Source organism: Sinocyclocheilus grahami, unplaced genomic scaffold (assembly GCF_001515645.1).
Source record: "Sinocyclocheilus grahami isolate Dianchi unplaced genomic scaffold, SAMN03320097.WGS_v1.1 scaffold400.1, whole genome shotgun sequence".
NCBI classification, from domain to species: domain Eukaryota; kingdom Metazoa; phylum Chordata; class Actinopteri; order Cypriniformes; family Cyprinidae; genus Sinocyclocheilus; species Sinocyclocheilus grahami.
In genome coordinates, this window is record NW_015505579.1 from 503,467 (window position 1) to 516,040 (window position 12,574).

The 12,574-nt window shown below is 39.4% G+C and overlaps 2 protein-coding genes across 2 annotated transcripts in view; both read right to left on the reverse strand.

The window, feature by feature from the left end:
- The window catches only part of LOC107550539 (serine/threonine-protein kinase LATS1-like), a 15,586-nt gene extending 14,474 nt beyond the window's left edge, over window positions 1–1,112 (reverse strand). The window contains exons 1-2 of the mRNA XM_016231854.1: window positions 932–1,112; window positions 82–500 (exon numbers count right to left, since the gene is read on the reverse strand). Of these exons, the coding sequence (XP_016087340.1) occupies window positions 82–500; window positions 932–965 (453 nt within the window). The 5' untranslated portion in view covers window positions 966–1,112. The remainder of the gene's footprint in view (window positions 1–81; window positions 501–931) is intronic.
- Window positions 1,113–5,117: 4,005 nt separating this feature from the next.
- On the reverse strand, window positions 5,118–12,287 carry nup43 (nucleoporin 43). The gene is made up of 9 exons (XM_016231824.1): window positions 12,046–12,287; window positions 11,846–11,968; window positions 10,092–10,169; window positions 9,840–10,002; window positions 9,465–9,600; window positions 8,751–8,902; window positions 8,025–8,141; window positions 7,927–7,939; window positions 5,118–5,124 (listed from the first exon to the last, which is right to left on the reverse strand). The coding sequence occupies exons 1-9, from the start codon at window positions 12,160–12,162 to the stop codon at window positions 5,118–5,120; spliced, it is 906 nt and encodes a 301-aa protein (XP_016087310.1). The 5' UTR covers window positions 12,163–12,287.
- Window positions 12,288–12,574: the final 287 nt, after the last annotated feature.

Genomic DNA, 12,574 nt, shown 5'->3' on the forward strand with positions numbered 1-12,574 from the left:
AAAGATAACATTGGGGGGGGGGGGGGGGAAAGAGTATACCAACTTCTCATCTCAGTATTTTCAGCTCCAACCAGATTCAACAAGGTCCATTACCTCATCAAAGCCAGCATCCTGCAGCTCTTGCAGCATGTGTCTGTTGATATCTGCAGCGTGTCCGCTGGAGGTAGTTTCATTAGCAAATGGCATGAGTGACCTGCGGATCTCCTGCAGTGCTCTGTGATGGTGGGGGTTCCTGGGGTTGTTGCTGCGCCCTTGTTGTCTGGGATCGTCCGGCGGTCCCTTCCCAACGCTCACGTCGGTTTTGGGAACATCTGATGACCGGGAGAGGTTCCGCAAGCTCTCTCGGATCTCCTGCAGCATTTGTTGACTATTGCCACTGTAGTTGCTCGCAGGGAACGTGTTGGGTCGCATTTGTCTGTATCCCTCGGGTTTCTCGCCCCTCTTCATGTGAAGAGTCTCCTGGGTGGAAGAGTGAAACTGCCTGGATTTCAATATTTCACCTGCACACTAGTCAGTGCATCAGTAAACATGCATGAGGGAACACAGAAGAATTGTTATAATCATCAATACAACTTCAGTTGCATGATTAAAGCTTGTAACAGCTACATGGTGATCCTCAAAAAAGTAATAATAATGAAACAACAAAAGTGTTGTCTAGGTAACGTTAGGCATCTCTACAGGTTTTGAAACACAGTCGTGGTGTCCAATTGATTCAGGCACTGCTAACTCAGTTAGGCCTGAAACTGCTGAAGAGTGCAGAAGTACTGCCACATAAAGCCCTTAAAACTTTAAACATTATTCATACTGCATATTACCATATTAAAGCTGATAAATCATTTATGAATCGGTACAACAGGTGACTGAGGCCTAAAGCTGAGGCGATAGCATAGTGCTACCATACTCCGTATAAAAACGAATTACATTCACTTACCATTTAATGTTGGTGAGGCATCGTGTTTGGACATGTATAGCCCCCTGCGAGCTTTAAACCGCGAACACCTCCTCTGCTGTGTCTGACAGATGCATGTATTTGCTGAAGGACCGTCTGCTTCTCTTTGGTATTTACTGTCGTCTTGAGTTTAACAACGGTTGTCATGCGCGTCACAAAAGCCCGGATGTTGTAAACCGCCCTCTTCGAGAGCTCCGCCCCCAGAGGAGCCTGACGAGACGAGAGGCCCTTCTGTGTGAATGCGAGTGGAAGAGATGCGTCAACTGCTTTCGAGTGGACACAGTTTGTTACATAATAAATGTACCTCTTAACCGTGGTTCGTGTTCGACATGTTTGCATAACATATTCATTTTAGAGTAAGCTATATTTGTAGTTCACTATGAAAAATAGATATTATAAATGATAAATATTTTTTTTTTTTGCAACAGGTGGGAATTAATTTATGCTGCTATGCCTGAGTCTCAGAGCCCCTCATCTATGGTCTGTCCTCATCCTAATGGTAGTATGCTTATTCTCAGTAAACAGTGCCATTTCTGACTGCGTGTGTTGTCCTCTTATACATTATGGGGACCAAATGTCCTCACAATGATAGTAATACCAGTCAATTTTGACTTTGTGGGGACATTTTTTGGTCCCCATGAGGAAACAAGCTTATAAATCATACAGAACGACGTTTTTTGAAAATCTAAAAATGCATAAAGTTTTGTGTGAGGTGCAGAGTTAGGGTAAGGGGATAGAAAATACAGTTCGTACAGTATAAAAACCATTACCCCTATGGAATGTCCCCATAAAACATGGAAACCCAACGTGTGTGTGCGTGCGCGCGCATGTTTATGTGATTTATGAGGACACACATTTGTATAATGGCATGGGTATTACAATGTGAAGGTGGTTTATGAGGACTCTTCCTGTGTCCCCAAAATTCAAAAGGCTTAAAAACATACTAAATGGTGTTTTCTTTTCTTTTTTTTATCTAATAATGCGTAAAGTCTTCTGTGAGGGCTAGGTTTAGGTGTAGGGTTGATGTAGGTAAAGTTTGTACAGTATAAAAACCATTACGCCTATGGAGAGTCCCCGTAAACCATAAAAACCAACATGTGTGTGTGTTTATTTTGTCACTTCAATTCAAAAGGTTATAAAATGTAAATACTTTTCTTAGATTCAGGCCCAAACACTATCAGAACTATAAGGCACCCAAATACTATTTTCATATTATTGCTCAATAAATACGGTATTTTCAATAGCCTATTCAAGATTTTTTAAAGGTTCCTAAATATGTAGTCACAACATTGTAATGTAGCACTTTTAATACTCGTTCATCAATAATATTGTGTTAATTTTTGGTGTTCCTAATACAACAGCTGTGGGAGTGACTGTAAATTTGACATAATTTTCTCTTCTGACTGCTGTTATCAATCTCAATCAAATTTTTGAAATTCGTGAAACACTATTGTGGAGTTTTTCTATTGCTATTTGAGCAAAGGGGAACACACAAAAAAAATATTTAATGTAGTCTCCTGTTCACTGTTATAGTTTACCCAACTTCTGAGAAATTTCGGCTTCTGTGAAACCCAGAAATATGAAAAACGGTCCATTAGAAGACTAAGCACAGTGTTCTCCTCAGTTAAGGTGTTTACATGAAGGCTTTTCAGTCCGATTACAAATTAGCTCCAACCCTAATGAAACACACCTGAACCAGCTAATCAAGCTCTTATAGGCATACTAGAAACTTCCAGTCAGGTGTGTTGAGGCAAGTTGGAGCTAAACTCTGCAGGACACCGGCCCTCCAGGACCGAGTTTGGACAGCCCTGGTCTAAACCCACTGGTACTACTGGGATAAGAGCCAGAAAAATATGAACAAAAACTTGAGTGCACCTTTAGAAAACAAAAGCTTGGCTCAACAAAACCTTAAAAAAATTTTTTTTTTGAAGTCTGACAGCATTGCCCTGTTTCCACTCATCCATGTATTAAGATGCAAGTAGTTAGCCGAGCATCTCAAATGCATCTCCTTTGATCACTTGTGATGAGATTTCACCAAGAAAGATTTGAAAGGAGGCAAATTAAAATGGATAAAGAGGGCAGCTGTACTATAATACTTACTGTACTATAAATCCTGGCTTTGGTTTAAGACACATAGGCCACGTGCACACTGTAAAGTTTCATGAGTGACAACTGCATTTAAATACGGGAGTGAATCCCCTAAATTATAACTTTGTGTGTGTACGAAACAGAACTGCGGAAGTTTGTCCACTTATTATGTCTCTTGGGGCTCATAAAGCGATGCAGTTTATGCAGTTAATGGCAGGTGCAGGTCACACGATTTTGGTTTGTGGCTTATTTCCAAGATAACACACGCTGGGCTTATTCTTATTTGCCATTTCTTTATAGCAAGATCCGGCAACAAAAATAAGTAAAAAAACCTTAAAAAAATTTTTTTTTTGAAGTCTGACAGCATTGCCCTGTTTCCACTCATCCATGTATTAAGATGCAAGTAGTTAGCCGAGCATCTCAAATGCATCTCCTTTGATCACTTGTGATGAGATTTCACCAAGAAAGATTTGAAAGGAGGCAAATTAAAATGGATAAAGAGGGCAGCTGTACTATAATACTTACTGTACTATAAATCCTGGCTTTGGTTTAAGACACATAGGCCACATGCACACTGTAAAGTTTCATGAGTGACAACTGCATTTAAATACGGGAGTGAATCCCCTAAATTATAACTTTGTGTGTGTACGAAACAGAACTGCGGAAGTTTGTCCACTTATTATGTCTCTTGGGGCTCATAAAGCGATGCAGTTTATGCAGTTAATGGCAGGTGCAGGTCACACGATTTTGGTTTGTGGCTTATTTCCAAGATAACACATGCTGGGCTTATTCTTATTTGCCATTTCTTTATAGCAAGATCCGGCAACAAAAATAAGTAAAAACATACAGTGCTGCTTGAAAGTTTGTGAACCCTTTACAATTGTCTATATTTCTGCATAAATAAGACCCAATTCATCATCAGATGTCCTGAAAGTAGACAAAGAGAACCCAATCAAACAAATTAAGATAAAAATATTTTCTTTGTCATTTATTTACTGAGATAAATGACCCAGTGTTACATTTCTGTATGATTAGCTGTTAATTTGAGGGTGAAATTAGAGTCCATCTGTTTTCAAACAGTGGAATGACTATCAGGTGTCATTGCCTGCCCTGATTTATTTAGAGAACAAGGATCTTTGAAAGTCTGATCATGTTTGCGGAAGTGAATCATTGCACGAACAAAGGAGATCTCAGAGGACCTCAGAAAAAGAGTTGTTGTTGCTCATCAGGCTAGAAAAGGTTACAAAACCATCTCTAAAGTGTTTGGACTCCACAAATCCACAGTCAGACAGATTGTGTAGAAATGGAGGAGATTCAAGATCACTGTTACCCTCCCAAGAAGCGGTCGCCCAACAAAGATCACTCCAAAAGCAAGACTTGTAATAGTCTGCGAGGTTGCAAAGGAACCCAGGGTAACTTCTAAGCAACTAAAGGCCTTTCTCACATTGGCTAATGTTCATGTGTCCACCATCAGGAGAACACTGAGCAACCATGGACACCAATGGTAGAGTCACAAGAAGAAAGCCACTGCTCTCCAAAAAGAAAACCGCTGCCCGTCTGCAGCTTGCTAAAGATCATGTGGACAAGCCGGAGGACTATTGGAGAAATGTTTTGTGGATGGATGAGACCAAAATATAATTTTTTGGTTTATATGAGAAGTGTTCTGTTTGGAGAAAAGAAAAAGTGTTCTGTTTGCATTCCAGCATAAGAACCTTATCCCATCTGCGAAACATGGTGGTGGTAGTATCTTGGTTTGGGCCTTTTTTGCTGCATCTGGGCCAGGACGACTTACCATCATTGATGGAACAATGAATTCTGAATTATACCATCAAATTCTGAAGGAAAATGTCAGGACATCTGTCCGAGAACTGAGTCTCAAGAGAAAGTGGGACATGCATCTAGAACCCGTCAAGATAACAACTTTTTGTTGTGCGATATATTGCCCCAGAAATAATTGCGATAAACGATATCGGCAACAAAAATAAGTAAAAACATACAGTGCTGCTTGAAAGTTTGTGAACCCTTTACAATTTTCTATATTTCTGCAAACATATGACCCAATTCATCATCAGATTTTCGCTCAAGTCCTGAAAGTAGACATAGAGAACCCAATCAAACAAATGAGACAAAAATATTTTCTTTGTCATTCATTTATTGAGAAAAATGACCCAGTGTTACATTTACTGTATGTGCGGTGCAAAAGTATGTGAATTTCTATAATTAAAAAATGTTAATTTGAAGGTGAAATTAGAGTCCATCTGTTCAGAGGTGTTTTCAAACAGTGGAATGACTATCAGGTGTCATTGCCTGCCCTGATTTATTTAGAGAACAAGGATCTTTGAAAGTCTGATCATGTTTGCGGAAGTGAATCATTGCACGAACAAAGGAGATCTCAGAGGACCTCAGAAAAAGAGTTGTTGTTGCTCATCAGGCTAGAAAAGGTTACAAAACCATCTCTAAAGTGTTTGGACTCCACAAATCCACAGTCAGACAGATTGTGTAGAAATGGAGGAGATTCAAGATCACTGTTACCCTCCCAAGAAGCGGTCGCCCAACAAAGATCACTCCAAAAGCAAGACTTGTAATAGTCTGCGAGGTTGCAAAGGAACCCAGGGTAACTTCTAAGCAACTAAAGGCCTTTCTCACATTGGCTAATGTTCATGTGTCCACCATCAGGAGAACACTGAGCAACCATGGACACCAATGGTAGAGTCGCAAGAAGAAAGCCACTGCTCTCCAAAAAGAAAACCGCTGCCCGTCTGCAGCTTGCTAAAGATCATGTGGACAAGCCGGAGGACTATTGGAGAAATGTTTTGTGGATGGATGAGACCAAAATATAATTTTTTGGTTTATATGAGAAGTGTTCTGTTTGGAGAAAAGAAAAAGTGTTCTGTTTGCATTCCAGCATAAGAACCTTATCCCATCTGCGAAACATGGTGGTGGTAGTATCTTGGTTTGGGCCTTTTTTGCTGCATCTGGGCCAGGACGACTTACCATCATTGATGGAACAATGAATTCTGAATTATACCATCAAATTCTGAAGGAAAATGTCAGGACATCTGTCCGAGAACTGAGTCTCAAGAGAAAGTGGGACATGCATCTAGAACCCGTCAAGATAACAACTTTTTGTTGTGCGATATATTGCCCCAGAAATAATTGCGATAAACGATATTATTGTCATTTTAAAGACCATGTTATGCCACTGAATATATAATCATAATGTAACAGCATAATAATGCAAGAAGGCCAACACACTTCCAAATGACAACAAACTTTGAATTTTTAAGAATATTCAGATCATGAATGATAAAAAAACCTGAATAAATAAATAAACATTTTCTAACAAAAAGTGCAAAGTAACAAGTAGGAAAAAAAAGAAAAATTCACGAATAACTTGGAGATGGAGATTTTTCCATCTACAGATTTTTCCCTGACCTTCTTTTTCTCTGTAAATGAAGGGTGCACACTATTGCTGAAACACACAAGCACTACTCGTAATCATAATGTAACAGCATAATAATGCAAGAAGGCCAACACACTTCCAAATGACAACAAACTTTGAATTTTTAAGAATATTCAGATCATGAATGATAAAAAAACCTGAATAAATAAATAAACATTTTCTAACAAAAAGTGCAAAGTAACAAGTAGGAAAAAAAAGAAAAATTCACGAATAACTTGGAGATGGAGATTTTTCCATCTACAGATTTTTCCCTGACCTTCTTTTTCTCTGTAAATGAAGGGTGCACACTATTGCTGAAACACACAAGCACTACTCGGCAGTCAGATGTCTGTATGCACAGAGGCACAGATCCCTAAACAAGACCATATCTGCAGATTCAACTTTTTTTTTGTAGAAGTATTTTTTTATTTTAACTAGCACTTCATGACTACACCACGTTATGTACGAGAAGCTGCAGAAGACACAGGCGCAAGCGGAATGTACAAAACACGGTGACATTCATTTTTAAGTAAATATAATGGACGATATATTGCGTCACCAAAAATTATTGAGGTCATATACATATATTGCGTGACAAGTCGATATATTGATTATTGCGACAGGCCTACATGCATCAAGACAACGACCCCAAGCACACAAGTCATTTTACCAAAGGATGGTTAAAGAAGAACAAAGTTAATGTTTTGAATGGCCAAGTCAGAGTCTGGACCTTAATTCAATTGAAATGTTGTGGAAGGAGCTGATGCAAGCAGTTCATAGGAGGAAACCCACAAACATCACAGAGTTGAAGTGGTTCTGTACTTGTTTGATTGCGTTCTCTTTGTCTACTTTCAGGACTTGATGATGAATTGGGCCGTATTTATGCAGAAATATAAAAAATTGTAAAGGGTTCAAACTTTCAAGCAGCACTGTACCTTGTTCACTATGACTTCTTGCACCGGACATTCAGAGGAAAGACAACTCTGATATGCATTTAAATACGTCATTACAAACTCATTTTTGTAGTTTAGTTCCATAGACACCATGTAAAATTTTGGTAAATGCGGTTGTCACTACCAGAATTTTGTGGGAGAATTTTTCAGTAGTACAATGCAGTTGTCACTCCCATAAATTATTGAACTGTGTGTGTACAAAACATGACTAAACAGTAAAATGCCAATTGACAACCAAATCTAGCTGCAGTGTACACGGCATATATAAGACATGACTCGGCCAGCTGTACATGGATCTGGTTGTTATATATGGTAATCTAATTGATCTACATCAGCATGTGGAAATTTGTCACACGTGAGCAAACAATCATGAATGAGATGTGGATGTAGCAATTTGTTTAAAAATTCATATATGGGAATATTTTTTTTCCCTTTGTTTTGTTTTGCAGAGACACATTTACAGGGTCAAGTGTAACTGTAATGTGCATACCAACCAAATCAGATAATCTGATCAATAAAAATATTTAAGATAAAAATCAGACAGCCACATTGTTATTAATATTACTACAGTTGTGATGGAGTTTTGGCTTACTCTGTAGGAGTGTGCTCATGTCTGATCCTGAAGTCGTCTCCCAGTGTAGCAGAGAACCATCCTCTGAACACGTAAACAAGTGATTGGGGTTTGATGGATGAAAATGTACTTCCCACACTGTAGAGAAACAGATCAGAATCAGTGCTGCTGACCACTTATCAGGTTTTTGACATTTAAGCTTTAACACTATAAAATATTGACATTTCACATGAACAGGATAACATGGTTTATTTTCTGTCCTTGTTAATAATATCAGTTGCTTGCTAATTTAAACTGGACAATACTAAACTAATAAATAAGGTTATTTCTACTGTATATCTTGTGCAATATCTCTTAAGCAACCAGGTATCTTTCTGGTGACTGTGTTAGTAATCAAAAATGTTTAAAGTTGTGATGACACGGAAGCAGCGACAGATATTTTCTTTCATATTGTGACGTACATCAAAATGAAACAGATTATCGAAAAAGAAAATTGCAGGGCGGGGACTTGGTTCTATGCATCAGTTGTTGATTGGATTTTGAGATGCGGGTGTCTTATTCACTGGAAGGTCCAGTTATGACTGCTTAATAAACATTGCGAGGTCAAAACACTAAAAAAAAAAAAAAATACAAAAAAAAAAAGACAGAAAGAAAAAGAAATGCATGCACGGATGAATTGCCGTCATGCCGACTTTCAGTTTAAGAGCATCATTCTGAATGTCTATTACAAGTGTTTACAAAACTCACTTTCCGCTGAATGGGCCTCTATGAGAGAGAAGGGTGTATTGCCCTGTCTCACATCCCAGATACACAGCATCCCATCCTGTCCTCCAGTGGCCACGATGTGCTGCTGGTTTGGGTGTTTATCCACACAGTGCAAGGGCACTCTGTCCCCAGTGCTGCATGAGCAGTAAAAAAAAAAAATATGAGCAAAGAAAAGAAACCAACTTTTCGACGTCCTCTCTAGAATGCTGGCAAATAAGCTTGGGTAGAAATAGTTACTTATTTTTTATTGCCATGTCATCATCTAAGACTTCATGGCAAAAAATGAGCTACAATAATAGAAGAGTTGCATAAACACAAAATAAAAACCAAGCAAACAGAAAAAGACAGCAGATAAAATGATACAAGATTTGTTTTAATTAACATATCAAAAAAATTTTAAAATCTAAATAAGCTTGGGTAATTTCTTATCTTAAGATGTTAAAACATTGACGGGAAAATCTGTCAATGTTGTGTTTTTTGGAACAAGTAATCAGCAATTTGTTAAAGTGGTCACTGAGAATTGTAATGAGAATTTGGAAAATAATAATTTCACAATGGTTCAAGAAAATAGTATTTTCTTCATGCAAAATATGATTCCTTGACTTGTTCTTATTGGTTTTATGGAGATTCAAATGAATATAGTTTTTCTTCATAGAATAATACTAATGTTTTTTGACTAATGTGAGTGAATCATACAGAGAGAGAATTTGTGCAGGACTGTCGCTCTGCTGTCTGAAGTCCCACATCTTCAGCTGACCGATGGAGTTAACCGTGAGAACTTCAGTCGTCCTTAGAAAAGTCACGGCATGAATCGTACTGCTATCTGCATTTTCTGTTGAAAGGCAATAACACAGTCCTGTCAGACCTACTCATATGCATTACAGCTCAAATGCAATTAAAGCGTAAGTTAACCCAAAAATGAACGTTATGTCTTGATTTACCCTCATATCCAAAGACTTACTTTTTTTGAGTGAAACGCAAAAATTAAAGGAGACATCGGATGAAATGAATGAAACCGTTTATATATAAAAATCTTTGTCTGTGCTACAAAGAAAGCCAGAAAACACTTACCAATAACACGGACAACTTCAGTCTGATCTGCCTTGTAAAGAGTAACCCGGCCGTCCTCACCCACTGACACTAGTTCAGGGCTTCTGCACACTACTGCAGTGCAGGGTGCATTATCACAAGGATATCGATGAGCCCTCTCCCACACATGAGCCAGCGAAAGAGCCTGAACGCCACAATCACAATGGTCAGACTCTGCTGTGCATCATGAAATTGATCAGACTGATGCAAATATCAAACAAACAAAACACTTACCTGACAGTCAGGCTGAAGCTTAAAGATCGTCACAGCTCCGCTTGATGATGCAGAAACGAGCCGGTCTTGATCTAGAAACTACACAGATTATGCAAAGGACGGTTTTATTTGAATCAGACTAGTCCACAAATTAAAGAAAGACCTCAGACCTCTTTTCTGACTACAAATGACGAAATGCATCGCATGCTGCATTTAAAACATGGTTTGAAACTGTTATGAAGAGGTTTAGGCCTAAATTTTGGATTTAGATCTAGAGTTTCATGTGATAATAAAGATATATGACTGAAGATAAGAGAATGAGCAGAACATAAAAGCTATTCAGTACCATCTATTAATACTCAAGCGATGATATTATTAGTTTAGCAACTACTATTTGAGATACAGTGGGTAAATCCCTGCAGAAAAAAAGAAAAAACACCTGTGCTAAAACCAGCCTAAGCTGGTTGGCTAATCTTAGCTGGTTTTAGCTGGTCTCTGAGCCTGACCAGCGAAAGAAGTGGCAAAAACCCCTCTAAAACCAGTCTGCTGACCAGCTAAAACCAACCAGCTTAGACTGGTTTTAGCTGGTTTTTTCAGCAGGGATATTTTCCAAACATGCAGGCCGTAACGGTTGCAACAGTGACTCCTTTTATTATAGTTTTTCTCCCAATACAAATATTTCACATATTATTTAAAAGTAATTTTCTGTATAAAAAAAATTGATTTGTACTTTTTTTTTTAAAGGGGTCACATGATGCTGCTAAAAAGAACATTATTTTGTGTATTTGGTGTAATGAAATATGTTTATGCGGTTTAAGGTTAAAAAAACAAAACATTATTTTCCACATACTGTACATTATTGTTCCTCCTCTATGCCCCGCCTTTCTGAAACGCGTCGATTTTTACAAAGCTCATCGGTCTGAAAAGCGAGGTGTGCTGTGATTGGCCAGCTATCCAGTGCGTTGTGATTGGCTGAATACCTCAAGCGTGTGACAGAAATGTTACGCCCCTCACCATACTGTGATGCCCTGTCCGGCCGGAGCGACGAGACAAAAACATTAAAACCCATTATAAACGAGGCATTTGTTGCATCCAGTGGGGACATAATTACTGATTATAATGACTTATACTGTCTTTTTACACGTTGCATCGCGCCGCATAAACATAAAACTATGTCTGCATTTGTGATCGGAGAAATGACAAACAACAAGCGCTACTCTACACTGCCCAAAACTCACGTTTGAATCATCAGTGGCAACGAAAAACACAGAGGCCTTGCGTGAGGGGAAGCCCCGGCTGTAGATGTATTTCCTCAGCGACCAGCACAGATCAGCTCCAGGCATGACGAAGCGGATATCGTCCTCTTTTGGAAGACCAAACAAAGTAGTTTCGCTTTCACAACAAAAACACAGCGTCTTCACGACTTACTGATTATAATGACTTATACTGTCTTTTTACACGTTGCATCGCGCCGCATAAACATAAAACTATGTCTGCATTTGTGATCGGAGAAATGACAAACAACAAGCGCTACTCTACACTGCTCAAAACTCACTCACGTGAATCGTCAGTGGCAACGAAAAACACAGCGGCCTTGCGTGAGGGGAAGCCCCGGCTTAGCGTGCACTGAAATCGCATCATATGACCCTCTTTAATGCAGTGAATGGTACAGCTGCCTCAAACAAGCGCCGATTTCTGAATATTACACGTAGTTTCACACAAAGGGCAGCGCATCCAGTAACGGGTGAGCAGTGTGTGGACAGGTGGACGCTCACCTGCAGGTCCAGCACATCCCCGGCATGCTGAGAGGCGCACAGTAACTGGGGCTCTTCATCAAACTCTCCGTCTGTGCTACAGACTCCATGCTCTCCCACCGACCAGATCGACACGCTGTTACTCTGCAAACACACAATGAATCATGAGCAACAACGAAACATGAATGCGACACGCACTGCTGTAACTCATCTGGACTAGCCTCGTTGTCCCAGGATCCTGTGGCGAACACTTCAGGCTGCTGTAATAAAGCCGGAGAAATAGGCCGCCATCGCGCCTTACTGATTTTCTGCGAGATGTATTTAGCTATCGGGTCCATCGTGTCGTGTCGTTGTTTAGTTCGGCGTGCTTCACATGCAGCAATGTATCCCGCCACCTCCGCCTGCCGTGTTGTTCGCTTAGTACGGCGGCCTCTAAGGACCAAACGCGATTCGGTTTGATAAAATTGTCTTCTTCTTCTTGAAATTTTATTGGCGGTTGACAAACAACAAAAAAGTGTATTTCCGCCACCATCTGGAATGGAGTGTGGATCAAAAATTGACTTACTTCCCTATCAACCCTTTCCCCATTCATTGTTTTTTTCAACCTTTTTATTGTACTCACTTCACCTCCAGAAATACTTTGTTTGAGCCTTTCTAGATCTTCTTCGATTGGAATGCCTGTTATCACTCCCTGTTTCATTCGTCTCTCACCCAACATCTTCCTTTCATTCACTTTTTTCTTGCAAACAT

Bases quoted from the DNA above. Each gene is read 5' to 3' on its own strand.
- nup43 (XM_016231824.1), bottom strand. From the start codon at position 12,162: ATGGACCCGATAGCTAAATACATCTCGCAGAAAATCAGTAAGGCGCGA. The intron at 11,969-12,045 runs GCTAGTCCAGAT...GTGTGTTTGCAG, and splicing joins CAGGATCCTGGGACAACGAG to AGTAACAGCGTGTCGATCTG. The intron at 10,003-10,091 runs GTAAGTGTTTTG...TGTGGCGTTCAG, and splicing joins AGCTTCAGCCTGACTGTCAG to GCTCTTTCGCTGGCTCATGT.